Consider the following 27220-nt stretch of genomic DNA (forward strand, 5'->3'; position numbering starts at 1 on the left):
GATAACGTCGGAAGGGCGAATCCCACAAGAAATGTGGTGAGGAAGAAGAGAAGGAGGCGTGCAGTGGTTGGTTTGTGGATTGTGAGCTGCAGGAGACACCTTTTTAGAAAGTGAACGATGGATGACTTTGCCAGAGGCCAGTTACCCAGGTGCTTTTTGCTGCTGCCACCAAAGATCCGCGCCAAGCTCGTCGCGCTCCCTGCTAATTTTGGAATCACGTGTCAACCGCGAAATCAATCCCAATCTGCAGACCGCGGCCGGACGTGTTGCTTTCGTCAATATGCTTTTTTCAATGTTTGTATAGTATTTAAAGGCTGTGCCCCAGAGCACGCAACCCACCGCCATCCTACAAGTAATGATCTCGAGCCTATCTCCTAGACCCCTAAGCAGGCCTCCATTGTCGCCTCTTCGGTGCCAATCCTCCCATCCTCGCAACCGATTTCACGCTTCACCGGCCTCAGCAACCAAGTCCCCTGTTCAGACAACCAACAGACGCCAACCCGGTGGTCAGGGTGCGAAACTGCGATTCTTCCCTTTCCTAGCCCTCTTCCTCCTGAGCAGTGGCGCCTACGCTCTGCTGGTCAGGCAGAGAACAGGACAACAGGGAACAGTCTCAAGCGAAGACCGCAGAAAAGCACACACCGAGAGGTGATTGGGACTGATTGAGGAAACATTCCATCATGGCCGCGATAGATTCGACGTCGGGCACCTCGCCTCTCATTCAGCCTGATCCACCACTCGCCTCAGCCAATACTTCTCCCGCCTTTGATCCAGCGGAAGTGACTGTGGTCTACATCCTAGGTGGTCCGGGTTCTGGAAAGGGCACACAATCTGCAAATTTGGGCCGAGACTACGGGTTCATACACTTGTCGGCAGGTGACCTCTTGCGGGAGGAGCAGAATAACGAAGGAAGCGAATATGGACAGCTGATCAAAGATTATATCAAAGATGGACTGATCGTGCCGATGGAGATCACCGTCAAATTATTGGAAAATGCCATGCGATCGAAACTTGATAGCAATGGTAGGGGCAAGTTCTTGATTGATGGTTTTCCTCGCAAGATGGATCAAGCTATCTTTTTCGAGGAGTCGGTCTGCCCCTCGAAATGTACTCTGTTCCTCGATTGCCCAGAGGAGGTTATGCGAGAACGCCTGCTGAACCGAGGGAAAACCAGTGGCAGATCAGATGACAACGAGGAGAGCATAGTCAAGAGGTTCAGAACGTTTGTTGAGACGAGCATGCCCGTAGTAGACCATTTTGCGGAAGAGGACAGGGTGATCAAGGTCTCTGCGGTCGGCTCGGTTGAAGAGGTGTATGAGAATGTGGTCAAGGGTTTGGCTGAGAAGGGAATATCCCCGTCCAAATAAGGAAGAAGCCCAGTCGCAGAACTCGCTTCATTTTTCAACAACAACATTGGGTCCACCTTCAAAAGTGGGAAAATTTGAAAAGGCAGGCTGGGTGGTTTCCTTTTATTGTCTTTCTACTCATCATCGCTGTCACTTCCACTCTTGCCCTCCTCGCTTAGGCCATCGAAGCCCTTGATATCGTTGTCTTCGTCTCCCCATTCATTCTGAACAGCATTTGACGGCAACATCACAAATGCTTTTAAGCATGTAATCCTGTTCCCAGTCTCATACGAGCCAATTATTGATCCCAATTGTGCTGGCTTCTCGCTCTTCACCGCCTTGAGCAGGTCAGGACCGTTGAGGTGGAAGACCCGGATCATTCCGTCGCTGCTTGCCGCAATTACGGCCATGTCATTGTGAGGCGAGGCAGAAGGGAGGAACAGGATTTCGAAGTCTTTGATGCGGTTGGTGATACCGTTTTGTTTTCCACCCACTTGGGCACACTGAGCTGCATCCGGGATGGATGCGTCGTCTTTGCGGGTTCCGTTTGATGAAGCTGAAGTGGATTTATTGGTATCATAGAATAAAATGCGGCCATCTTCGGTTGACACAGCCATCAAGGTCGTCTCGTCATCCTCCTCAGTAGATATGGAGAGGTAACATATCTGGTGCACTTTGGTAAGAGGCTGTGGGAGGATTTGGCACTTGACTTTGGAATCTTCGCCGTAAACGACGACGCCCCGTTCGAACGCCACAGCAAATTCACTTCCATTAGGACTCCAGCGTATCCTCCGTCCCTCACCGCTGCTGTACTTGCCCTCTTTGACGCTCTGCAAAATATCACGGCTGAAGTTCAGCACGCCAGCTTTCTTGCCTGTCACCAGGTTCCACAGACGCATGCACCTCTCACCACGCCCCACGCTGACCATAAGCTTCAAGCTGGGATGTACTGCGAAGTCGTTGATGCCCGCCGGCGTCGCACCTGGTGGTGCCGTGTCTCCGCTAGGCTGACCTTGGACTTTCGGACGCGGTGCTTTGACCGTCGAGACGACGGTGAGGTCTTTTAATCTCGTGACAGCAATAGTGTTGTCCTCGGAGCCAGAAAGCAGTTTTGATCTGGTCGGGAAATGTAAAGCAGTGATATTGGATGAATGGTGAAGTAGAGTCCCTAGCTCTCTGTTCCTCGGATTCTCTGCAATGGTGGTGTTCCCCAAAGAAGGCATTGATGGAACTTGTCCATTTTCCACGACGGCCGATGCGGAAAGGCTGTAGACATTGATCTTCTCATCAGACCCGCCGGTAGCCAGATAGACGCCTTGAGCTTCACCTGAGTCAGGCTCAGGAAGAGGGGATAGTGCTAAGCATCGTACGGCAGAGGCGTGAGCGTTGAAAAGGAATGTATCTGCAAACTGAACCGAAGGAGAGGACTCTTTCGATGGCAAGAGGTTTGAAATGGTTGCGGTAGTACCATGCAGAACTCGTTCGTATGAACCTGCAATAATTTGGATAACGGGACTGGTAGTTTTGACATCGACGTGTCCGTTAGTCTTATTTATTTTCGAGGCTTTGGTCTCGCCATTTGCGGTGACTTTGGTATCGGTGTTGCTTGAATCTCGTTTTCTTTTGGCCATGGTCCCCTTCCCCCCCTAAAAAATTTTTTGTGCGGATACAATTTTTGGAGAAAGCAGACCGATAGATGGCACCGGTGTCTGATAGAAGTCTGAAGATCAGTCCGATCCAATGGGACAGAACCAAAGCAAGACTGTTGGTTAATGTTTGATATTGGCCTTTGATCTCAAGGAAAAGAAGTTTATTGAAGTTTGCTGGTTAGCACAAACCGGTGTAGATGTGGGTGTGAGTGTGGGCGATATCGTTTACCATTTGGTGGTCTTGGAGGTGGTCACACCCCTGCATAGAGAGAACGAGGGGCCATTAGGCGACAAATATTGGGCACTGATGGCGACAAGAGCTGAGGGCCCTCATTAGATAAAGCGCCAGTGTCGTCCACGCCTGCGACCAAGCCAGCACCCACTCCCCTCCCTCTCATAATTCGGGCAATACTCCCATTTCCACTTCGAGCTTTCCACCCCCCTTTGGACACGCCTAACCAGGTCACCAATTCAGACTTGTTCCCTCCTGCCCGCGCCCGCGAAACTCCTCTTCCGCACGGCACCTCCAATTTTGCCAGAGCACGGCTATCTGGACACATCCCTCTACCATCCACCAACTTGAACAACCTCAAATCAATCACCACGCGCCCAAACAATTCATTCTGGGCGACTTAATCATCTTCATTTATCTCAATCTTGGTTTCCTCCAATTTTCCGCAATTGATTCGAATGATTTTCGATCGATCTCGCTGCCTCCGATGAAATGCACGTCGAGCAACTACGCTCGAAGAAGGCTGAAGCAAAGTCAGTAATACTCTCATTGAGCGATTCAAAGTGTTCGTTGTATCTCTATCATCGTACTGACCAAATTTGGCGAATTTCAGAAGTCTTTTGCAGTCGAGAAAGCGCAAGTTCTCTGAACTCTTCTCCGTTACCGCGTGCCCTCTCACGCTTGACGACCCAACCTACAACCAAAAACTTCAAGCCTTCTATGATGCAAATGACCTAGAAAGGTATAAACCCTCTGTCGCTACCATCATCCTACTCTTTTGCAGAATTGGAGCAATTATGGCCTTCGTATTGTGCAGCTGGCTCACTCTTTTGAAGCGGACGATTGTTCGACGAGACAACTCTCCCAACTCGGTCGCATTTAGCCTTCCATTCACGAAAATCGAAGCTCCCACAAACACCACCCGTTCCTCTCTCCATTTCTGACACCTTAGATCAACCAGGCGCCTCTAAGTCCATCCGGCCAGCATCTCCACGACCCAAATCTGCAAACCAACCTTTGTCACCGACCCAACCTCCACTCATTCGAGAAGCAATTGATGGAACTAAGCGAAATGACGATCAGCATGTAGCAGCAGATCAGCTAGGAAGAGTTGAAGAGCAAGGAGTGTCTCTAGCGACAGTGAACGCACAAGATGGCGAACTTCACCCTGGTTCAAAAGACGCCAAAGCCAACCGTCGCTCCAAATCTCCCATACCTCCTCCTGGTTCAGTAAAACAGGCCAACGGTGTTCAGGCAACGGTTGGCTCTGCAGAGGGAGATTCAGGTGCTCATCTCTCTGCTGCTACAGGTCGTCAATCAAGCCAAAGCCCTTCTGTCCTGGCCCCAGTTGCTGTTCCTGCAGAGCCTCAGTCCTCGCCAGCGTCGACCAATGGACCGGAATCATCGAATACTCCTGCACCAACTGCTGGTTCCCCAGGAACGAGCCCGGGAGCCGATGTGCCACTCACCACACTTGAGACGGCCAAGGAGAGGAAATCCTTAGACGACAACCTGCGAGATTTAGAGCAATCGCTGGCAAAGGTAGAGGAGCAAGACAAGTCAAATGGAGACCAAGCATTTACTGCCGACGTCGAAATGACAGAAACAGGGAAATTGGAGGATGAGTCGACAGTTTCCAACGAGCAAAGCCATCAGCCTGGCGAGTCGACGAAGGCCTCGACTAACCGCAAACCAACTATGCGAATAGAAACGCAGACCGAGATCGACTCATATTTCAAACCCCGGTCCAGTGGTGGCATTGTTGAGAGCCCAGCGTGTTTGACAGCTGCTGCTTCTCCAAAGGGAAACAATGCAACAACACCGTCTACGCAGGAACCTGCAAAACGTGCGACTAGGATTTCCTCGGGTGTATTGCAGAAGAAATCGGTTTCAGAGATTCTCGGTGAGACGCCAAAGCCGGTCACTCTTCAAACCGAGTCACCGTTCTCTGCGAACCGCGATTCGTTTGACCTTTCGACACCTCAAGGCCGAGCAGCAGATCGTGATCGCCGAGAAAAGGAACGCAACAGGCTTTCGACCGTGGTGTTCGCCAAACCCCAGAAGGCCCCAAGTGATGAGGAGAACCCCGAACCGGCCCGGGTTGATGATCGTGAAACACAGCGAACGGCTCCGAGAGAGAGAGACTACTTGTACACGTTATTCGAGAACAAGGCACATTCCATGTCACGGCAAACGTCGATGTCCTACCTGATTCAAAATGCTCACAAGACATTGTCGACTTCGGATCATCTAATTGAATATGAGTTGTCGGCTCAATGCAGAATATTGAAACGCCTATACCAGCTACAGGAGAAGGGACGCTGGCCACTCAGACAGTATAAGCGTGCTGATGAGGCACCGAGACCGACTTCTCACTGGGATTTCCTGCTTGATCACATGAAGTGGATGCGCACCGATTTCAGGGAGGAACGCAAATGGAAGCTTGCTGCCGCAAAAGGGCTTGCCGAATGTTGTGCAGAGTGGGTAGCAAGCTCTCCTGAAGGCCGGAAGCGTTTGCAGGTACGGGTCCGACCGGTAAAGATGCTCCCAAAGCCGGACGAATCCCAAGATGTCAACATGAAGGATGGACCGGGACCGAGTCTCTCCTCACAACCAACGCCAGAGCTAATGCCTTCCAATGAAGATGATTCCATGAGTGATGACATTGCAGATCCGCGGGATATACTGATCTCAAGTGCTCCTGCGGCAATATTTTCACTGGGTGCCTCAGATTACAACTTTTCTGTGCACAAAACACCTGCCTTGGACAAACTTCTCCATGAGTTGCCACTTTATCAACCGTCCACGGTGGAACCGGGTCTCTCCCAGTCTAGTCTCGCACAACGGCTGGATGCTAAATGGAAGACTGACATCGTGCCAGTCTCAAGATGGGCGACGGAGAAATTGCCCTTGAAGGAGTATAAACCTCCAATCAGGCGAAGTCGATACGAATACGAGCTTGAGCCGTCACCAAAGAAAAAATCCCCCCCCCTGCCGCCCGAGGAGACGAATGTTGCGCTGTTCATGCCTGAAAACAAACATATTCGTGATCGAATCCATCCCGGTCACTCTTTCCGCCCCCCTTCAGAACATCCCATGCCTACACAAGCTTTCTTCGAGACGCGATCATCATCGCAATGGACTCATGCAGAAGACGATGAACTCCGCAAGCTGGTCAAAGATTATTCTTACAATTGGTCTCTCATTTCCGGTTGCCTCACACCGAGAAGCTCCTACACCTCCGGCGCCGACCGAAGAACTCCATGGGAATGTTTCGAGAGATGGATTGGATTGGAAGGTCTGCCAGCAGATATGTCCAAAACCGCCTATTTCAAGACATACTCCGGGAGGATCGAGGCTGCAGGAAGGCATGTGGCTGCTCAGATTGAAGAGGCCCAACGTAGAGCCGGTGCCAATGTGCCAATCTCTGCTCGAAAGAGAACCACTCAGCCTGTTCGAGTGGAACGTAAGAGGACGCAACGACACCTTGCCATGCTTGATGCAATGCGGAAGCTGGCCAAGAAGCGAGAGGCCGCGCTGCAGAAACAGCAACATCAAGCTGATCTGGCTGCAATGCGCAAGGTCAATGACGCAAATGTACCCAAACCCTCTTACAAGACCCCCGCGGAGTTTTCGCTGCTCAAACAGGAGCGGGAGGCAAAACTGGCAGAACGGCAAGAGATCTACCGACAACAACTGATCGCCCACCAACGTGCTACGGCGCAACAACAACGCACTCAAAATGCCCAGCCCAATGGGATGCCAAACGGTATCCCCCCTGCTGGGCCGGCAATGCGTGGCCCTCCCCCAGCGGGTATGCCTGGGATGCCAAATGGAAACCTTCAGATTCCCAACGGACATCCTCGTCATCCTACGATGATGGCGATGCAAGGCAATGTCCAACTCCCGCCCGGTATGGTCGGACCAAAGGGCCTCACGCCTGCAATGCAAGCACAGATGCAAGCCCAAATGGCTGCCCGTGGTGCGGCAACTTCTCCACAGCAGATGCGCATGCTACAGGAGGCGAGCAGGGTACAACAAGAGCAGCTAATGCGGCAAGCCCAGCAAGCGCAAAACGGCACCCATTCTTCCCCTAGTAATCCTCACGCCGCTCTTGCAACCGGTAAGGGCATGAACAGCGCTGCTTACATGTCTGCCATGGCTGGTGCGAACGGAGTAGCCTCTTCGCCAGGCCCTATCAATGGAAATTCAGCCTCCCCACGCCCCAATACCGCCAATTCCGGTCAGGCTTTGTCTAGCGGGCACATTCCCGTTCTGACACAGATCGCCAACAAGATTCGAGAGCTTCATCCCAATCTCTCTGAGGAAGAGGTACAACGTCTTGCATCCCAACAAATCACATCATACCAGCAACAAGCCACGGCGGCGGCGGCAGGGCAATCTCACAAGCGCCCTCAACCTCACAACCAGGCTGCGCTGAATGCTGCCATTGGTGCCGTCAATGCAGGGAATCATGCCTCGAGCGCGGCTACCGCGGCTGCCGCGGCCGCCGCAGCGGCACAGTTCGGACACCCTGGGATGATGACCAATGAGCAGGTACAGCAATACAATCAGAGAATGAGAATGCAACAGGCTCAACAGCAGGCTGTTCGAGGAATCCAGGGCCAAATGCAAGCTGGTGTGATGGGGGCAACGCCGAATGGAATGTCGAATTCTCCTGTGATGAACATGGCCAGGCCTGTCAGTCAGCACACAAATCAAGGGCAGATGAGCCGGAGTGCAACACCGAGAGCTCAGAGAAGCTCAAGCCAGAGCAACATTAATGGCAATGGATCTGGTCAACAAAGCAGTCCCCGGCAGGCACCGCAGAGCATGCAAACCTAATCAGGGGTTGGACCTTCGTTGCGCTCTATGTATAAAGATGCTTATTTTGATTTCCCTTTTTGTTTTGGACGAAATTTCGGAGGAATCGCATGTCTCTGATGGCGGCACATAGATCAATGGTTTTCACTCGTACCGCAATTCTGTTGATTGAAGCGATATGGTGCAATGCTAGGGTAGGTAGGGAGGCAGGAAGGAAGGATAGCCCTGCCATTCGATCACAGAGGACGCTTATGCATGGATGATGGATCACACTTTGAGGATTGCTGTTTCGAAGGCGTAATCATGGGCAGCAGAGGCGCGCGATATGGCAAAAGGCCAGGGCAGAATATATGGCTGTCCGGAGGGGGTTTGGGAGCAAATTCAACCTGGACCGTGGGGGCAATACAGAACAGAGCAGTCTCGTAGCGATTTACTGTAATCAATCCGAATGACGGATTGATTGAGATGATATCTCTCTCCATTATCTTTTTGGCATGTTTTGTCTCCATTTCTCCCCACAACGCCCAACACTTGATGCCAGGGCTGAGAACACGTGCACCATCTGAAAATGCTCGTGAAGTACCTCCTGGTATGAGAGATCTCCTTTTTGTTCTTGTCCCCCCTTTCGAAGAAACTTCTGGCTGCGATCGTGGGGCTTGATTCTTGAATCTATACATTCCACGAAGTTGAAGGTGTTGTGGAAGAATCGTAAACGCTTTGAGTCTTGAATTTTTGGCTCCCCCCCAACCAAAAGGGCCCGCTTTGCCAACCAAATTCAGACATGAAGTTGAAGACTACTAATCTCCACCACCCACAGCATCGACTTCTCGTGGTCCATGCTGCTGCTCGCGCTGTTCACGATGCTGGCCGCCTCGTCCGCGCCCACCGGCTTGTCTTCTCTGCCTCTCACCTCCGTGCTGAGATTTCTGATTCCCTTCGCCAGATTCGCCGTACCCATTGACGGCCGGGCCGGCCTCCGCGTTGGCCGGTCCTTCGCGCGCAAACCGCTCCCGCTCCGCCTTGACCACGTTCAGCACGTTCTCGAGACTTCGTCGCCAGACCATTAGTCGGCCCTGGATCTCGGCCCATTGTTTCTCCCCGAACACACGATACGTGGCGCGTTGGACTAGGAACTCTTGCTTCAGCTGGCTGAGTTTGCCCTCGACGAGCCCGGCGCGGATTGTGTCGATCACCCACATCTCCACGTCCTCGCTGGGGATTTGCAGCGCCTTTGCGATCGTCGAGTATGGTACAGACCTACTTTGCGAAGATGCGGCGATCGAGGCCAATGTAAGAAGTCGGATCTTGTTGCTGAGGACTCCGGCGCTCGACTCGGGGATACCTAGCGCTGTGAGATCGTTTGTCTCCAAGAAGTCAACATATGATGAGTAGTCGTCGGACGAAAAGATTTCGAGCAGGTCGAAGAGGTTGTTGTCTGATCTGCGCACGGCCTGGACGGCATCGTTGGCAGAGAGGGGTGTGAAATCTGTCACAGTCGGATTCGTGAGCGCCACCCGGAGTGTTCGTTTCGCTAGCTCTTGCGACTCCGCTTCAGCTGCGGACTCCGGTGGGATGGTCTCGAGCGCATTCAGGAGATATGTGTACGTGAGGTCTTCCTTGCCCATTGCTGACGCAACATCTGCGACTGCAATGTATAGGCTGCGTGCATCTTCGTCGTCCAGCTGCCATGCAGACAGCCAGTCGGGGATATTCGTTTCCAGTTGTGGTATTAACGCCTCAAAGGTCTGCGAGGAAGAAGTGGCTCGGATGACCTTGAGAATGGCGAGAAATACGTGGTACCGTGCTTCGGTGGCGAGAGGGAGGACGTTAAATATCGTCGTTAGAGTCTGAAGGGCTAGAGAAGTGCCGTATGTGGGGGAGGAGGTGATGGGTTGCTCGGACAGGTACTGGCATATCCGGGCGAAAAGCTGTTCGTGGATGGGAGATTGGGATGATAGACTTATGAGGAGGTTGTATGCGGCCGTGAATTCTATGAAATTGTCAGTCCTCCTTTATGGGTCCCCTCTTTTTAATGCTCAGATGAGTTGTACCTCTTTCAGGCGCTGAATTGAGCACTGCGGCCTTGGTCACAATCTTCTTCAACACTTCATCCTTCAGTTTCTGGATCGCAGCCCCGTCTGCTGGTTCCTGCGACTGCTCTGCTTCTCGAATATTGCTCAAAAGCTGTGCTGTGTCGGCTTGAACTCCTGCGCCTTCATCTGCTTTGGCGAGTGCGTCTAGGTATAGTGCAAGTTCTTCTGCGAGTTCGGAGAACGACCCTTCGATCAGCAGGGTATTGGATGGGCCTGGCATGGCGGCGGTCTCAAGGTTCACTGAAGAGAAATTGTCAAGTGTTCAGGTTCTCCTTTCATGTGCCTGCGCCTCTCGTTATTGACGACGAGTCTGGTTGTCGCTCCGGCTTGTGGGCAGTGTAACTTTGCTGGAGGGTTGCAAATCTTGGCAATCTTGATAAGATTAGATCATGGTACCCATGACACCGTACAAAATGAGGAACCAAGTCCCTATTTTATTCGTATCTAACATGCTGAAGCAAGATCAAGAGTTGGTTGAGCCCATCTAGCTCTCTGCGATGATTCTTCAATAACCCGCCAATTGTTTACACAACTGCCATCAGCACCCAGCCCCCTTTCGAGAGTCTTTCTCTCAAAATACATCATCTGAAGATTTGACTTCTGTGGTGCCTGGTCCTAGAACAGCAGTATTGTTCTTCGCCGACATCTCATCCTCAATGAAAACTCCCAGCCCTGCAAACGCTCGAAGGAGACACTCATCCACATACTGCTGAAAGTCGTAACCTCCAGCGACAATGGCTTCTGCTGTTTTGCCTTTTGCCCAAGATACGTAGCTGTCTTGGACCTCGTAGTAGTCTTTTGTCCGAGGCATACCCATGAAGGGATCGTAGGGAGACTTGGCTTTGGGAATGACAATCTTCTTCAGTCCTTTGATGAGACCACTGGGATCTGCCGCGTCAGGGGCGATATCCTTTCGTTTCACGGGTGGTTTTACCCCCGAATCCGCTGCCGAATCTGTGGTGTCTGTCTTTATCCCATTTGCTAGGGCGTACTCTCTGAGTTTGCGGTTTGTTGCGGCGACATCAGTTCTCAAGACGAGGTTCATTATCAATTCTTCTCTCAGCTCTAGAAAATCGTCATAGTCGCGTTTGGTCTCAAACTCATCTTCCTGACGATCGAGGCTAGTGACGTCCGTTAGACAGATAGGAGAGATAAGAAAGAAGCCAGAGGCCGACAAACTTACGTCTTCGTGACTCTCCTTCGAATCTCGACTTCACGTTCGATCTTAAGGTCATCAAAGGTCTGCGTGCGCCATTCTCGTTTCCAGAGGTTGACATGACATCCTCCCACTGGGCACTCTGCCTTGCCACTCGAGAAATTTCGATCCACGCAACCTTCACATATTCGATGATAGCATTTGGTATTGATCTTGAAGCGAAGTCCTGGGTGTGTTCGAGGATCACTCCCACAGACCGGGCATTTGTTTGCCGCTGAAAATTTCAAAGTCAGCATGATAACCGATGAACTCAAAGTCAGCAACGTACCGATCGACTCCTCGTCGTCCATGATGCTGACTCTTTATTAAGTACGTCGCCCCATGTGGCTTGGGAGGAGCCAGCAGCTTCATTTACTGCTTGAGAAAGACGCTTCTATCATCGCATCTTCTCTGAGAGCCAGCAAGCATCGAATTCTGTTTCCGTTTGTCAAGGAGAAAAGATCAGATGAGAAAGGGCATGAATGTGAAATCCCAATACTTGGTTTCAGGCTGAGGTTGTGATGACAAAACTTTTGCAGGGCAAGCGGTGGCGCATGCACGTTCAAATTACATAATAGCCTTGGGAAACATTTCGGGGCGACCTTCACCACTTTCAATCTTTTCGATCACCTGTGTTGACGGGCTCCATTGTCCGTCATTCCCTAAAATGGACGACTCTGCGCTTGCTCGAGTTGAGCAACAACGGATCGAGCTCGAAGCTAGTATTGCAAGACTCCGCAAGTCGCTGCGACACTGGCAAACCCTCGGGATCGATTATGAAGGTCTTACGGAAGAGTTTCTCGGGATCCCCGAAGATTCTTCGCTCGAGGAGTGCTTGCAGGCTGCAAGAGATTTCAAAGCTGACCTGGTTGACGAAAGGGAATTACAGACGCTTCTCAGAGACAATAATTCACGCCCTCGTCGACCCGCGCAAATAGCTGATATTTTATCCAAGCGCGTGGACTACGTCTCTCGGAATGTCGAAGCAGTACGAAAGCAGCTCTCCGAAGCTGAGAAGAAGAGAAATGCCCTCCTTCTCGCTGAACAACCTGATCATCGCGACGACGCGGGTCTACCACTGGCAGAGATCACCGAGGAACTCGATGATTCTGGACAGGTGATATCGAGCACAGTGCAAACGCCGGGGTCTGATGCACCTCAACTAATAGATGTATTGAAGAAGGCTGGAATAAAAGATGTAGAAGAGTCAAATGGCAAAATCACCAAGGTGGATACTTCCGTCCACAACGCCACCGAAGCAATGCCTCCTCCAGATCCAAGTCAGGAGGTAAATCAAACCGCGGAAAACACTCATGATGTGTCTACCTCACAGACGATCTCCAAAGCACTGGAACCACAAGAAACCTTTCCTGTCAATCGAAGTGATACGGAGGCCGAAGCGGAACTTCGACGAGAAATGGTCCTATACTCAAGGGGGTTGGATGATGTGGGGGCCATAGTGGCCGAACTTGACTTGGAAGAGGATGCCTCGGACGTTTCCTATGACGAAGATGATGATAATCTGGAGATTGATTCCGAGTTTGACGATGACGATGACTTCGAGGACGAAGAATCAGAAGACGAAACCGGGAAAAGCACACACCGCCTCACAGTCCCACGAAGCTATCGGAAGAAAATGGAAGAGCTTCAAGAGAAATTGGGATTGAAGAACACGGGGCCTCAGCTTGGATTGGAAACCCCAACAGAGGATCCCAAGGAGAAGCACCGACTGCCGGCAGCAGAAGCGGCACGGAAGGCTGCAATTGCCAGGCATGAAAACTCCTTGAAAAGTAGCTTGAAATCGGCAAAGAAATCGGCCCCGGAAGAGGATGACGCAGAGACGGCTAAGTTCAGCAAGAAGAAAGTTGTCTTTTCCTCGGAATTGGACATTGCATCTGAGGAAACAACAAACCGCACGACATCCACTACTGCCGCTTCATCCAAACCAGATACGAAGGAGCCCAAAACTCGACCGGTCAATGATTCTATCGTCGAGCGGACGAGTTCCCAAAATGAAAATGGGCCCACGGCGCCAGCTCCCGCCCCAGGCCTGAACAAACAGTCCCGTTTCAAAGCCGCCCGCCAATCTCAGCCACAGACCCCCATGTTTGCACCTCCCATGACATTTCCATCAGTCTCGTCCACTAAGAATCAAGACCGACCCACCTCTCCTCCACCTCCTTCGAAGATAGTTTCTGCAGATCTGGTTGAGCGTCCTACTCCCCGTGTATCTACAGCTCCTGATCCCGACGACTTTTCTGATGAGGCTCATCGACGGGAGATTGCGATGGAATACCAGCGACACCGTATGAAGCGAATTCATTCCCAAGAGGGTGGATTTATAGGTGACGGAGAAGAAGATAATTATGGCGAGATGATCACTCCAGGCAGGAAGAAAGGTGGCGAGGATGCCCAAGGGAAGAAGATCAGCAGATTCAAAGCGGCGAGAATACATCGCTGAAACATGAACATTTCTTTGCCTACAGCGACGGCCGCGAAGCGTGAGTGTTCATCTATCTACATGTCCTTACGGCAAGTCAACGACCGAAAACATTCCTACACGTCTTCCTTTCTTGTTTCCAGACCCCAAACATCTCTGTCCGGAACCGTCTCGAACAAATATCCATGCTACAAAAGAAGTTGAAGTTCTTCTTCTCCCATGGGGATGCTAAGTTCAATCTACATCTTCTTACAAGACGGTTTCCAAGAGTGAGCGAAGGAAAGCCGGGCTCTCTGACGCCTCATCCTCAATTTTAATGGATCTGGCGATTCGTTTCACCCGGTACATTGTTGTATACAAGAGGGAAACCACAATTCAAATGGTTTCTGCCTGGTGATTAATTACTGCCGAGTGTACGGTGTCGAGGGGCAGAATAGACTCCACAGTCAAATTCAATTACCATTTTCATTTGTACGAGAATTCTCTTAAACTCAAGGAGCTATCGACCGCCCTTTGACTGCAAAGCTATGTAACCCTACGATTTCCACCGCTGTAGGGCTCGACTCTTTTTCATCCCACCTACCTCCGATCACTTCTCTTGCCTCCTACCGCTTTTTTTTGGGCCTTTCTTCTCTGTCCGATCAATTCGACTATTTGTCTTGCGTGCTTCATTGTCCCCCAACAAAGCGGGCGAAGGTTCATCAATTTCAGTGCATCCATGATGGATGATAAGAAAACTCCTCAAGAACTAGATGCCATTACTCCGGCCTCCCAAGATGTGCCCATTGAGCAAAGCCCCAATGTGCTTTCCCTCGAGGAACCAGGCTCACCGCAGCAGATCAAAACTCGAAGTAACTTCCGAGTCACCATGATTCTTATTGCTCTGTATCTGTCGCTCTTTGTCGCAGCCCTGGACGCCACCATCGTGGCAACTGCTGTCCCCAAGATCACTGCCGAGCTCCATTCGGCCGCTGGTTATATCTGGATTGGAGGAGCCTATCTGATCGCGAATGCTGCTGCTGCTCCCATCTGGGTCAAATTGTCCGACATCTGGGGCCGCAAGCCGATTTTCCTGGCAGCTGTCGTGGTGTTCTTTGCCAGCTCCGTCATCTGCGCCGCCGCCATGAACATGCAAATGCTGATCGTTGGCCGCAGTATTCAAGGTGCTGCGGGCGGAGGTTTGATCTGCATGGTCAATGTTGCTATCTCGGATCTCTTCAGTGTCCGGGAACGAAGCTTGTGGCTCGGCTTGTGTGAAGGCATTTGGGCTCTCAGCGGTGCCGTCGGTCCTTTACTGGGAGGCGCGTTTGCCCAAGGAGTCAGCTGGCGATGGTGTTTTTATTGCAACCTGCCTATCGCTGGTACTGCATTCTTGCTTCTAGTCCCTTTCCTGGACGTCCACAACCCTCGAACACCAGTTCTTGAAGGCGTCAAGGCCATCGACTGGTTTGGATGTACTTCGATCTTGGGAGTGACAGTCATGTTACTGCTGGGGCTTGATCTGGGCGGATCGGTCTACCCTTGGGGCTCCGCAAAGGTCGTCTGTCTGATTGTCTTCGGCGCCTTGATGGTTCTTGTCTTCATTTACAGCGAGAAGAAATTGGCCAAGCATCCGGTCATACCGTTGTCCTTGTTTGGTACGAGAAATGTTGCCACCCTTGTTGTGACGTTCTTTCATGGACTGGTAAGGATATCTGTCGGCCTTATCTTTTATTCCACAGAAACTAAAATGACTCCACCTCCAGGTGTTCATTGCCGCCGAATATTATCTTCCTCTTTACTTTCAAAGCGTAAAGGAATCTTCGCCGCTTCGGTCTGGTGTACTATTGGTGCCCCTGATTGTTGCTACTGCTACTACTGGTGTTCTCAACGGCGTCATCATACACCGGACCGGACAATACAGACCTTCGATGTGGCTCGGAACCTGTTTGATGACCCTAGGAACCGGTCTCTACATCATGCTTGACGCCAATACCTCCATTGGAACCATCATCGGTTTCGAAATCGTCGAAGGGATTGGCTCAGGTCTCTTATTCGAGCCCCCTCTAATCGCAATTCAACAAGGTGTGGATCAAGACGATGTCGGCACAGCTACTTCGACGCAAAGTTTCATTCGAAGTCTGGCACTTTCTCTGGGTGTCATTGTGGGTGGCATTGTCTTCCAGCAAAGCATGGACCTTCGACGTTCCATACTAATTGAAAATGGGCTCCCAGCTCCTATTGTGGAAGATCTCTCTGGAAAGAATGCCGGTGCCAATGTTATGGTGGGACCGACGCTGCCACCAGCACAGGAACTCGTTGTCAAAGAAGCTTTTTCCTGGAGCATTAGAAACATGTTTATCATGTTCACATGCCTAAGCTTCCTAGCGGTCGTTGCCAGTCTATTTGTGAAGAAAAGAAAACTCTCGAAAGAGCACAGAGAGACCATTACTGGTCTCAGAAAGAAAGAAACCCTCCCCTGAGAACAACACGGACACAGATATTTCAAGTGGCCACGGTCATGAATAATACACCGCACCAACCCTTCGCTTCTCAACATGCAATGCCTCTGGTCCGAGACCACGACTACCAAAGAATCAGTCAAATTCTGAGCTTCAACAGCAACTTTTCGGGTAGAGCCCCAAACTCTCCAACATTTCTGGAATTCAGCCCTGCGGACGTACACGCTTCCGGCGATGCTTAAGCACCATCAGCAACACCACTCTATCCTTCTGGGCTCTGATCTTGAAGGGATATACATTCGACACACGGTGAGCTTCTCCACCGTCAAAAAACAAGCAAGTCTTGTCACATAGTCAGTCCACTTAAATCATTCCAGTCGCCTAATATTGGGGGGGACTTGAATGCGGTGAGCTACACACCGAAAACAACAGCAACGCAATCATCTACATGATGATTCGAATGAAATTATTGAAATTTCAACATACCGGTGAGCTACACACTGCCATCCACCGCACTGTTCCTCAAGTCTTTACGACCCACCCTCTCCTTCAGTGCATTGGTACAGTATTGACCAAGGTGGCGACCGTGCTCAAATTTCTACTGATGTCCCAGATGATTTTGTGCCTTTCTGAGTTGTCAGACACAGGCCTTCGCATGATGACTGAAATGCACAAGGTAAGAAGAGTGCAAAGGTGCGCAGGAGATTGTGAAATTCGTCAAGTCGAATATGTTCTCGGTTGAAACGGGATAGGCAGGCAACGACCAGGCTCAGGAATACGACTAGACATTGCCATTGTAGCTGTTCATAGAGTTCCAAATTGCTGTCATCGAATATGATGCTGCGAGAGTCCAGTATGTTTTCCAGTGGAAACCACCAGTCGAGTAGATAGCCCGGAACACGGGAACAGAAGAGACCCTCTTGGTAAATGAATATGGTTAAGCCTCTACCTCGATCAATCCTCTACTAATCCTCTACTAGCTAGTATCAGTACCAGACTGATTGAGGGTGTCCGGGCTTGCCAGGCCAAAGGTTCCACAAATCCCCCATTAATTAGAGGCAGTGTCATACCTAATCCTGCCCAAATCGCGCCAGACATATAATTTAACTCTTCGCTATCTCATCAATACAGGATATAGATAACCGCTCCATTAACTCTCCTATATCAGCATCCTAGCACACACGCTCACCATCTTCCTTTCCCCAAATTCTTATCTAGCAGAAAAATACATCGACGCTTCCCCAAATTAAACCTAGCCCATTTCACTTCCAACCCTCGAAGCATACCAACCAATATCTAGACCAAAAATGATGAAAAATGTGGGTGGAGATCCCGCTGCGGCCCCAAGTACGTCCCGTTGTTCGATCTGCCGACGAGAATTGTCGTGCTGAGGCAGTCACAGCGAAGTGGCAGCAGGACATTGGCCCTGCAGTGTCCTCGCAGCCAGGACCTCGTCCTTCTCAGGTCGCATTGAAAGGGAAGATTGTGACGATGGAGCCATTGACTGCGACCCACGCTCCTGGCCTCTATGACTCTGTTAAAGGCGACGACAAAAGTCATCTTTGGACATACCTGGGCGACGAGTCCTATGCATCTCTGGAAGAACTTCGAACTGCCGTCACCGCTAAATCGGAATCTGAAGATCCACTGTTCTTCGCAATCGTTCACAACAAGACCAAAGTGCCACTCGGCTGGGCTGCATTGATGCGTATAGATGCCAAAAACCGTGTCATCGAGATTGGCAACATTTTGTTCACCCCTCTGATGCAGCGCAACACATCGGCCACCGAGGCAATGTATATCATGGCAAAGTACGTCTTTGAAGATCTTAGATATCGGAGATATGAGTGGAAATGTGATAACTTCAACGTACCGTCCAAGAAGGCCGCCATTCGTCTAGGGTTCACTTTTGAAGGGATCTTTCGACAACACATGATTTACAAGAATAGATCGCGAGATACGGCGTGGTTTTCTATGATTGATTCGGACTGGCCGGTTATAAAGAATGCGTTTGAGGCCTGGTTGGATGATGCGAATTTCGATAAAGAGGGAAAGCAGTTACGGAGATTGGAGGAGCTGAGGGCGTCTTTGCCGGATCAGCAAGGCCCCGTTACTCTAAAGATTTAGAAGAATAGATATCGTGATAGAGATAGTTCCTTGGATGATGAGAGTGGGCGAAGCAATTTCCGTATTCAAATCAACAAGCTGAGGCTGCAGATCGTTCACGGAATCAAGCTTCATCATGTCTATGGTATTGATAGCCCATCTATCCATTCAAGCATTATCTGTGACTCAATAACCAGCTGAGAATGGGTGCTCACCCTGCCAAAGAAGGACTGCGGGGATAAGGGCTAGGGTAATTGATGACAATGGGGCTGAACGATCAATGATTATTCATTCTGCACTGCCTACGGTGAAAGAGAATATAGATCGCATCCCATCTGCTCATCAATGCCGAGAACCTGCGTTACGTTTTGCATGAATCAAGATGACGCTATGGGCTTGGACATGGCAAGGTGATGGGGTCTCCGTTGACAGTCAATAGTCAAGTCGGGTAGTCTTCCACAGCCTGACACTGTTGCTATGAGCGTACCAACAAACCAGCAATCAAGCATCATTCATAGAAGTGATTGATGGTGATTGGATTGACCACTGTCTGCACTCTGTTTGAATGCAGGGCCCGACCCCACTGTCTCTTGGTCCAGATATGGACTGAAGGACGAATTCAGATTAGACTTCAGCTGGATATATCAATTGGTCTGTTTGAGAGGAGGTCTTGCATGCTATCGCCATCAAGCCCGAGCCTGTTGATGACGAGAAAGGTGGCAAATAAGTCTGAAGTCGTCCCAAACCGGCCTGGAACTAGTCCTGTTTCGGAAGGCAGCGCACAACACTGAGAGCCACTTTCGGCCACTTTTCAGGATGCCGTCTCCGATTTTCGTCGTTTTGATGGCTACAACTCCCTTCATTCTCCTACTCTGGTCCATCTCAACGCCATCAGAACATCCTCTAGTCCATGTCGTCCATGGCCAGCCCCTAAACACCCTCTCCTTCTCTTGCTGCACACCGCCGCGGCCCTGACAAACGGCAATGTCCCTCAAGAGACTTCCACAGCTTCCGGCCAGACCTTCTATGCAAGTCAGCACGGAGCGCTCACAATCGAAGCTCTCTGCCTCTGATTCAGGCTCTGCTTCTGCCACGCCTTCTCCGACCTTTTCGACCCAAGACTCCCGCTCTTCTACCAACCTATCTACTTCCGTAAGCGACCCTGATGATTACGCCGACGCTTGGGCTCTGCAAACCATGTCATCAGCAACAGCGACAATGAGATCCAAGTCTATAGCACGAGATTCTCATCCACCCTCCGAAAATGGAAACCGACGAGCTTCTGGCCGTGTTCGAAAACCCACGGCCAAAGCTCAGGCGTTAAATGACAGCAAATCTCACTCTCACCCAGTCTCCGATACTATCGTGGTAAGCTCATCGCCAGTCTCGGAAGACCGCTCTGCCCACAAAGAGCGGCCATCCACTCCTCCGTCCAAAAAGTCCACCGCCAAAGCTCTGCCCGGCCTGGAGATTCCAGAGAGTCCAGCAGCAGTCCGTGTTAATGGTGCCACCACGCCACCCAAGCTTGAGGCCGACCAAGATGAGATGTTGATCCCCGCTGTGGAGTCACCATCTCGCAGACTATCTCAACGTGAGAGAAAGCCAACTGCCAAAGCATTGTCGACATCTATTACCCCTCAAAAGCGTCCGGCGGTTGATTCCCAAGAGATTCCTTCCCGCAAATCGGCGAGGATCTCATTCCTTGGTCCAAAAGTTCCATCAAAGCTACGCTACTCGATATCTTCGGCACATACCGACAATGATGACCTCGGAGACGCCGAGATAGCTGGGACTCCACCCAAGAAGAAGTCCAAAGTCATCATATTGAAGTCGAAGAGGCTTTCGGACGTCTTTGGTCTAGCCCCGCAGCCTGCTCAGGGGGTTTCCACATCAAGTGCCACAGAGGGAAAGTCTCTAAGCCAACCAGAGCCCAGTCACACAACTTCAGGGAGCGCTGCAGAAGTTCCCCAAGCGTCAGACACTCAGGAACCTTGTAACCTGTCTTGCCTGAGTCCTTCAAGTCGGCTTCTTGCTTTTGCAGAAATTGCTCGACAGATGCCAGATTCGGACGACGAGGATGAGGTCGTGCCAGGAAGTCTGCAGGATTGGCGCATCTATACGCAAGCTTGGTGTCAATGTGAAAAGAATGAGCCACTGCAGACTGATCGGACCAATTCTGTGGAGCTGGCACGAGCGCTATTGCCGAACAAAGTGTCTGAAGGTACACTGTACGATCCGGTTGATCTCACGCGGTCAGTATCCGAAGTAGAGTTGTTGTCGACACCTGTCAATACGATCATTCGTGCCACAGACGCAGAAAGACTTTCTCAACTCTTCACAAACCCCGGGCATGGGCGCGCCGCTCGAGGTTCGAACCCGTCTCCGGTCACAACCGGTCACCGTCGACCGAGTGACGTTTTGGTGTCTGAGCCGGTTGGGCCGACAAGAAGACGAAGCACCATCCGTATCGATCCACATCCGCAAATTTTACAGCCGCCACAGCCATCAAGTCCAATGAAGAAAGCATATGAGGAACCCCTGAGAGATGATCGCAATGCTTTGAGCGATATTCGTAAGAGAGCAGCAGCACGAGGAATCCAATGGAATTTTAACATGACTTTCGACGATATTCATGCCTTGCTCATGGATCTGGATGAACGTCAACAAGAAATGTATCAACATCAACCGATATTGAGTCCTCATCCGGAAATGCGTGGCCCTACCTATGATGTTCATGAGACACACGGCTCACCGTCTGGATTTGGCATGCTTCTCCCACCTCGAGCAATCCCCAATGGTCCGCAGTCTGGAAATGGCCGACAACGACGTCAAGACACATGGGTTAGCTATTCGTTGATGAATGGACCATCGGATTTCAACCATGGACATGGAATCGTCAATAACACGAGCTGTGTCGAAGATGGTGATATGGCCATGACTCCACCACGACGTTTCTCTTCTCCTGGCCGACCAAAGAGTTCGCGATTTAGAGTGGACCCAAGAGGACTGCGAGGAGAATCACCAGGACCTGGAACAATCATTAACATCGACGAGAAGAAGAATGGGACTGGCAAACAGGGGAGGAGATCAAGAGACTAAGGGGATTGAAGAGGTTCATTGTTTCTTCTTTTTGTATACCAAAAACAAAAACAAAAACACACGGCATAGCGAGCGAGAGCAGCAAATTGCATATGTACAATAGCATCCTTTCGGCTTCATCCTGATAGAAATGGAGTGCCGGTAGGAACCGTAATCATTTGATAATCCCTTGCAATGAACTTGCGCAGTCTTCCCGCTGTGTAGCGGGCCGGCATTTCCCTTTTTCAAACGTATAAAGATTCCCCCATAGAGCACATCACTTCATATACAACGACTTTGTTGTAACTGGCACTCCAATAACAGCCAATCGCAGCTGCAGATCTCTTGGGTGTGAGGGGACGCCAGGGATGCAGATGAAGAGCAGGCCACGATGCCGCAGGAAGTGTTTTGCATCGATTTAGGCCGCCCCACCGCGAAATTAGATACTATTAATTTTTTTTCCCGCGCGCGTCGAGAACGCGTCTTTATGCCAAAAACTTCATTTCCAGTATATTCCGCTGGAGCGCCTCATCGAGACAGGAACAGGGACATGGCAGAAGCAACGACGAAGAGGAGAGGGCGACCTCCGAAAAAGGTTGCCACTACTCTGGCTGAAGACAATGTTGTTGTTTTGCAGTCGGACGCGGGTTCGACTAGTTCATCTCTGCAAAAGTCACGGGCACAACCTTCGGCGACTTCGGCCAGGAAATCATCGTCATCGCCATCAACTCCTTCGTCAACTTCTTCCACAGAAAAGAAAGGGACTGCTGTGGAAAATGTGTCTGAAGTTAAGACTGCAGCGGCCACGAAGAGGAAAGCTGTGAAAATTTCCACAACACCAGCAACCGGTGAGGAGGTGGTCAGTACGGAACTACGGGAAAGGAAGCGGGAAGCAGTGGAATCAAAGTCGAAATCCGCAAAGTCATCCATTGAGGATTCCAGTGCCATTTCTTCACCTACGTCGAAAAGGAAGGTCTCAGCTACAGCTAATGTCAAGGGCCGTCTCCGGAATCAGAAAGGCTTAATATCAACCTCTGAAGATCCGGGAGCGTCTGTCTCCGAGATTCTGCAGCAAGTCAGAGCATTTACCAAGGCTTCGAATGAGTTAAATCAAAGCATTTTCCGGCTCATCGAGGACCGGCAAGCTGTGTGTGCTTCAAGTCTTGTCCAGCAAGACTTTCGGCCACAGAAGTTGGCAGCGTTAGAGGAAGTTGCCGCAAAGATCACTGCGGGAGAGACCGTCGCAGAATCGATAGTTCAGAGCACACGTCAATCCATGATTACAAACAAGGCTGAAGTGGCTGGACCCGAACCACTCTCTAAGGTCGAATCGAAATTGAAACCGAAGTCGAATTCGACACCCGATTCAACCTCGACAATCACAAAGACAATCGTGAGTTTAGAACCCTCCCCGTCAATCCCGACGACGTCTCCGGCCATGCAACACCCAACACCATCCACAACATCCACCACAATCAATGTACTTCCGATGGCCGGCTCGAATCCCCAATTCCACTCCCATTCCCAGTCTCCATCTCAATCCCAATCTGCGAGCAATCCTCCCTCCCCGCTCCCGCACTCCACGACCATCGCTCTTGCCGCCCGTCGCGCCGCCCAACAACGACCAAGCCAGGGCCGCGGCCACATCCCCATGCCGGAATTCCCACCCTCCATACCTCAAGTCGGCGCTCAAGCCAGTCGTCAAGCACAGGAATCCCCGTCGGGGTCGCGGCCGGCGCTGAAACCAACAGAAATGCCGCTCGAAGAACTCAAGAAAGACCCCAAGTACCGCGCCCTCTCGCGGAACTGGGTCAAGGGAATGGTCGGGCTGCCCATCTTGATTGTGACGAGTTACGTGCTTTGGGAAAGATGTGAGTTGCGGCCTTCCAGTTTTCCCCTTTCCCTTCTTCTTTGTGTGTCTGCGTCTTTTAAGCATCTCATATCTATATGCGTGTAAATTTGCTAACTTTGAGCCTGGGACAAACTCGTAGATCAGGAAAATCAAGCTTCCTTGAGGGCTCGTGAAGCGAGGGCTCGGAGCCAAGCTGCCAGTGTTACTGATACTTCGAGCTCGGGACAGGAGACCGGTCCCGGCACTTCGAACTGATACTGGTACCGATTGTTTCCTATCCCTGCTTTGCGACTATCCGACTATCAATTCTAGACCATGACTCGACTCGGACTCGGACTCGAATTCTATTCTCTTCGACGTACATACCCAGTCTCACCATACTGTGTAAAATGGTGATGGTGACGAATCTGGTTTATTATCGTTTCCAGGCACCCTGTGCAAGAGTATCGTGCAGAAAAGAAAAGGGAATAGTTAAAAAAAATTAAGGTAATGCGATGTATGAAATCGACGGACTCTGCTTCGAAATGCGATACTCTACTCAGAACGCTCCAAACGCTCATTGCTCAAATCGGATTTTGACTTTGTAAGAAATCTGAAGGTCTGAAATCTAGCTTTCTCTTTCTATTCAGCATGCATAGGTGTACGATTTCGACAATTCTCCAAGAGCACATATTTCTCCCACTGCCATACTTATCAGAGGCTTTTTGTCTTGCTCTAACTTGCCCTGCGGCCCTAGTCATGAAACATTTTCTAGCAAATTGTGCAGGATGGTATTCTTCCATCTTACCTCACCTCATCTCATTTCGTTTGATCTCTCAGGCTCATATCTTCGTTTTTGCTAATATCCCGATTCATCGCCCGTCCTGCCAGCTCCGGTTCCCCCCTTTTTTCCCCGGATAACTTCCTGCTTGCTCAAATGGAATTCTCGCAATTCTCCCCTTCTTCTCGTCTTCAGATAGTGCATTGAAAGTTCAAAGGGTTGGGTGGTGTATGCAATGGCCCCAATCACAATTTACTCTCAAATGCACAGCCACCCTCCCACGCATCACCAGCCTCGAGTTTCGTCCATGAACTCACCGTCCCCGGTTCGACGCAGAGATATCTCTTCCAGCCGTCTTTGGGTTCAAAGTCACCCATGCCCTTGATCTTGTCGGCCCAACCATTCCACACGGTCACATCAGGGAGTGCATCTCGAGTCACTACAAAGGTCTCTACGCCATCTTCCGTCACGACGAGCGGAACAAGTGTGTTGTCTTTTGGAGCGGGTGGGGTGTATACTCGGTCGGTCTCGGATGTGAAGGACAAGGAAGAAGAGGATTCGGTGAAGGTCTGTGCGGAGCGGACTTTGTCAACATAGGGCGAGGATTGGAGACCTGTAACGGCGGTTTGGCTGATGTCCTGTTCACAAAGCTCTGTCAGTGCAATGACATGACCTCTTTATAGACCCCGGTTCTTCCTACCTTGACGGCTAAGTATGTATGGAAGAGGCACTGGAACTCAAATGGTTGATCCCCCTTGTTCTGAACATACATTTGACATTCCAGTTTCCCCTTGCCCAAGGTCACACTGTACACGAGACCAAATTCATATGGCCACTTCTTCTGCACGGCCTCATCAAGCATTGAACTACTCAGACCAAAGTCCAACTTGACACTGTCATCGGCCCTGCGGCCCAGACTCTCACTACTGCTCTTCCCCAAGAATTCCCAATAACTATTTCTCGCAAAACCATGTTGAGGTAATTGACCTGTGGCATGGGACTTGGGGGGAGGGCCAAAGACAGGAAAGACAAGTGGAATCCCGCCGCGAATGGGCTTGGAACCATCGAGGGCTGCGGCATCGGAGAGGAACAGTCGTTCTTGTCCGTCGGCAGTCTTCCAAGATGTGACGGTGGCGCCGTAGAGATAGACCGTAACAGAGTCACCACTGGGGAGACGTGCAGTGAGGACGTTATCGCTTACGTCGACAATTGGTTGCGCCATGTGTGGTGAGAGGGGGATTGAGGCCGGTTTATTCTTTCGCTCCATGATGGAGGCGTTGCGCGGGGTGGTGGGGGGGGTGGACGGGTGGATTTGAAGAACGGGAGCCTGTCCGGGTGAGCTGGCTTCGGCTGACTTTGAGAGAAGAGTATTAGGGTTGATATCCTTCACTAGGTGGAAAACTCGGAACGATTATAACAAGGGGAGCGAACCTGAAGTAGTTCAAAGTGGCCGAAAGAGGAAAACGCGGTTGCTCATGGCATTTGGGTTGTTTCAAATGAATGTCGCCATTGGTCAGTTGGGAGGCCCGGCCAAGAATGACACCGTGAGAGAGCCTCAGCCTCGTCGGGTTGAAGTGGATACTACGGTAACTTGTACAATTAGCATCAGAGAGACGATTCATTCTTCAGTGTCGAGGTCATCCCAATGGGCTCCTCATCCTCCAAAATCGCTAGCAAAGCTGCTGGAGCTGCAGCCCGGCGGCAATACCCTTCCACTTCATCCATCACTAACAACGCGCCTTCGGCTCCCAATGCGCTTTCTCCATCCTCCACACCTTCTGCTCCATCTCAGGTTCACCCCAACCCAACCGCCTCACCTCCGACAGAAGAGAAATCTTCACACATCGAACTCGATGGACGTGATCCACATTTCGGTTCGGCACTGCGAAGAATAGGACCTGCAAAACCGGCCTCAGAGGCTCGACCGCATGAAGAAGCATTTCCAACTTCCAGTCAACCGATGCAACTAGGACAGAACATTTTCCCATCCTCTCCAAACAACCCTGCCATGATGCTTGTGAAGGCACGACAGAGAATCAGCAAGCAATGGGAATCAGAAATAGATAACCGGGGCAGACCCAGCTTCCCGGGTCGAACTCTTTTGGGTGCGAAGGATATCAGAGAAGCACTGACGTTACGAGATGAAAAGGGCAGAACATCCCGGGAGGTTGAGAAACAGATGGGACTGAAGCCGGGAATCCTGGACCAATTGTTGACAAAGGGAGTTGTCGCGAATGCTCGGTAGTATTCGGAAAGGCCACTCTGGGAGGCTCAGAAACTCTGCGTGTCGAGCTCTTCCCTTGAAGAACAGCGCTGTGTCCACCGACCGAGCCCAGTCATGTCAATCGAGGATGGAGTGAACGTCGTCGACAGACAAGACGGACCCCTCCAACCTTTGAATGGTCAGACACCTCCGACTATCTGATTCGCGGCCTCGAGGGCCTTGAGGACCTCGATTTGACGCAACCAAAATTCACGGTTGCTTACGAGTGTACGTCAACTGATAAAATTCTTGGAACTTGTTGTACACAGTTGGTGGAATCGCGACTTTGGCCGTGGGGTATGTTATATAGGTCTGTCAAAGACACCGAACCGATGCCAAATACCACTCTATTGCACCGTTCAGCGAGAACGGGGTTTACCGCAGCTTTTCATCGAGTCCGTCTTGCGTTCACAGTTCGATATTATCGTTACTACCCGCTAGGTCACCTATGTCGCAAATCGCTTTGAAAGCCGTCTCCAACGTCTTCACTACCGGGTTGACCTACACACCACAGACACATACTACATCGATGCCAACACAAAGCATAGCTTGCGCTCAGGCAATTCCAGGAGCTCACTTCGAGCAGCTGCAGCGAACAACCTCTTTGTTTACCGCTTTCAGCTATTCAAAAAGACAGTTTTACAGGGAAACAATCACCGACAAACCAATCCTTCGTTGTACGTCCTGTGCTCGGCAGCATCAATACGACCGCATCAAGCAAAACTGATCAAGACCTGCCAGTATGGAGAGTTCAACTGCAGCACCAAATCATCTTCCCTTCACGTTTGACGTCGAGATAGAAGTTCTCTTTGGCATTCAACAGCATCTTGTCTGTACGAATTCTAGGCACAAGTTATTACGCCCACAGAGGTACGTCATTGATGATGATGATCAGATTGGACCAGACAGACATTTCAATGATGTGCATGAAGAATATCGAG

The 27220-nt window shown here is 50.8% G+C and overlaps 12 protein-coding genes across 12 annotated transcripts; 8 read left to right on the top strand and 4 right to left on the bottom strand.

The window, feature by feature from the left end:
- Positions 1-680: 680 nt before the first annotated feature.
- Z518_04553 (uncharacterized protein) lies at positions 681-1367 on the top strand (the record flags this gene model as incomplete). Its single annotated transcript, XM_013418259.1, has 1 exon — positions 681-1367. The coding sequence occupies one exon, from the start codon at positions 681-683 to the stop codon at positions 1365-1367; it is 687 nt and encodes a 228-aa protein (XP_013273713.1).
- A 113-nt stretch (positions 1368-1480) lies between these two features.
- Z518_04554 (uncharacterized protein) lies at positions 1481-2977 on the bottom strand (the record flags this gene model as incomplete). The annotated part of the gene is made up of 1 exon (XM_013418260.1): positions 1481-2977. The coding sequence occupies one exon, from the start codon at positions 2975-2977 to the stop codon at positions 1481-1483; it is 1497 nt and encodes a 498-aa protein (XP_013273714.1).
- A 742-nt stretch (positions 2978-3719) lies between these two features.
- Z518_04555 (uncharacterized protein) lies at positions 3720-8072 on the top strand (the record flags this gene model as incomplete). Its single annotated transcript, XM_013418261.1, has 3 exons — positions 3720-3760; positions 3841-3969; positions 4064-8072. 3 exons carry the CDS (start codon positions 3720-3722, stop codon positions 8070-8072), a joined length of 4179 nt encoding a protein of 1392 aa, XP_013273715.1.
- Positions 8073-8848: 776 nt separating this feature from the next.
- Positions 8849-10364, bottom strand: Z518_04556 (uncharacterized protein; the record flags this gene model as incomplete). The annotated part of the gene is made up of 2 exons (XM_013418262.1): positions 8849-10041; positions 10103-10364. 2 exons carry the CDS (start codon positions 10362-10364, stop codon positions 8849-8851), a joined length of 1455 nt encoding a protein of 484 aa, XP_013273716.1.
- Positions 10365-10715: 351 nt separating this feature from the next.
- On the bottom strand, positions 10716-11650 carry Z518_04557 (uncharacterized protein; the record flags this gene model as incomplete). Its single annotated transcript, XM_013418263.1, has 2 exons — positions 10716-11265; positions 11328-11650. The coding sequence occupies 2 exons, from the start codon at positions 11648-11650 to the stop codon at positions 10716-10718; spliced, it is 873 nt and encodes a 290-aa protein (XP_013273717.1).
- A 356-nt stretch (positions 11651-12006) lies between these two features.
- Z518_04558 (uncharacterized protein) lies at positions 12007-13800 on the top strand (the record flags this gene model as incomplete). Its single annotated transcript, XM_013418264.1, has 1 exon — positions 12007-13800. The coding sequence occupies one exon, from the start codon at positions 12007-12009 to the stop codon at positions 13798-13800; it is 1794 nt and encodes a 597-aa protein (XP_013273718.1).
- A 700-nt stretch (positions 13801-14500) lies between these two features.
- On the top strand, positions 14501-16241 carry Z518_04559 (uncharacterized protein; the record flags this gene model as incomplete). Its single annotated transcript, XM_013418265.1, has 2 exons — positions 14501-15463; positions 15525-16241. The coding sequence occupies 2 exons, from the start codon at positions 14501-14503 to the stop codon at positions 16239-16241; spliced, it is 1680 nt and encodes a 559-aa protein (XP_013273719.1).
- A 1296-nt stretch (positions 16242-17537) lies between these two features.
- Z518_04560 (uncharacterized protein) lies at positions 17538-18347 on the top strand (the record flags this gene model as incomplete). Its single annotated transcript, XM_013418266.1, has 1 exon — positions 17538-18347. One exon carries the CDS (start codon positions 17538-17540, stop codon positions 18345-18347), a length of 810 nt encoding a protein of 269 aa, XP_013273720.1.
- Positions 18348-19310: 963 nt separating this feature from the next.
- Z518_04561 (uncharacterized protein) lies at positions 19311-21425 on the top strand (the record flags this gene model as incomplete). Its single annotated transcript, XM_013418267.1, has 1 exon — positions 19311-21425. One exon carries the CDS (start codon positions 19311-19313, stop codon positions 21423-21425), a length of 2115 nt encoding a protein of 704 aa, XP_013273721.1.
- Positions 21426-21954: 529 nt separating this feature from the next.
- Z518_04562 (uncharacterized protein) lies at positions 21955-23511 on the top strand (the record flags this gene model as incomplete). Its single annotated transcript, XM_013418268.1, has 2 exons — positions 21955-23275; positions 23396-23511. 2 exons carry the CDS (start codon positions 21955-21957, stop codon positions 23509-23511), a joined length of 1437 nt encoding a protein of 478 aa, XP_013273722.1.
- Positions 23512-24261: 750 nt separating this feature from the next.
- Z518_04563 (uncharacterized protein) lies at positions 24262-25283 on the bottom strand (the record flags this gene model as incomplete). The annotated part of the gene is made up of 2 exons (XM_013418269.1): positions 24262-24654; positions 24717-25283. The coding sequence occupies 2 exons, from the start codon at positions 25281-25283 to the stop codon at positions 24262-24264; spliced, it is 960 nt and encodes a 319-aa protein (XP_013273723.1).
- A 378-nt stretch (positions 25284-25661) lies between these two features.
- Positions 25662-26261, top strand: Z518_04564 (uncharacterized protein; the record flags this gene model as incomplete). The annotated part of the gene is made up of 1 exon (XM_013418270.1): positions 25662-26261. The coding sequence occupies one exon, from the start codon at positions 25662-25664 to the stop codon at positions 26259-26261; it is 600 nt and encodes a 199-aa protein (XP_013273724.1).
- Positions 26262-27220: the final 959 nt, after the last annotated feature.

Source organism: Rhinocladiella mackenziei, assembly GCF_000835555.1.
Source record: "Rhinocladiella mackenziei CBS 650.93 unplaced genomic scaffold supercont1.3, whole genome shotgun sequence".
Lineage (NCBI taxonomy): Eukaryota > Fungi > Ascomycota > Eurotiomycetes > Chaetothyriales > Herpotrichiellaceae > Rhinocladiella > Rhinocladiella mackenziei.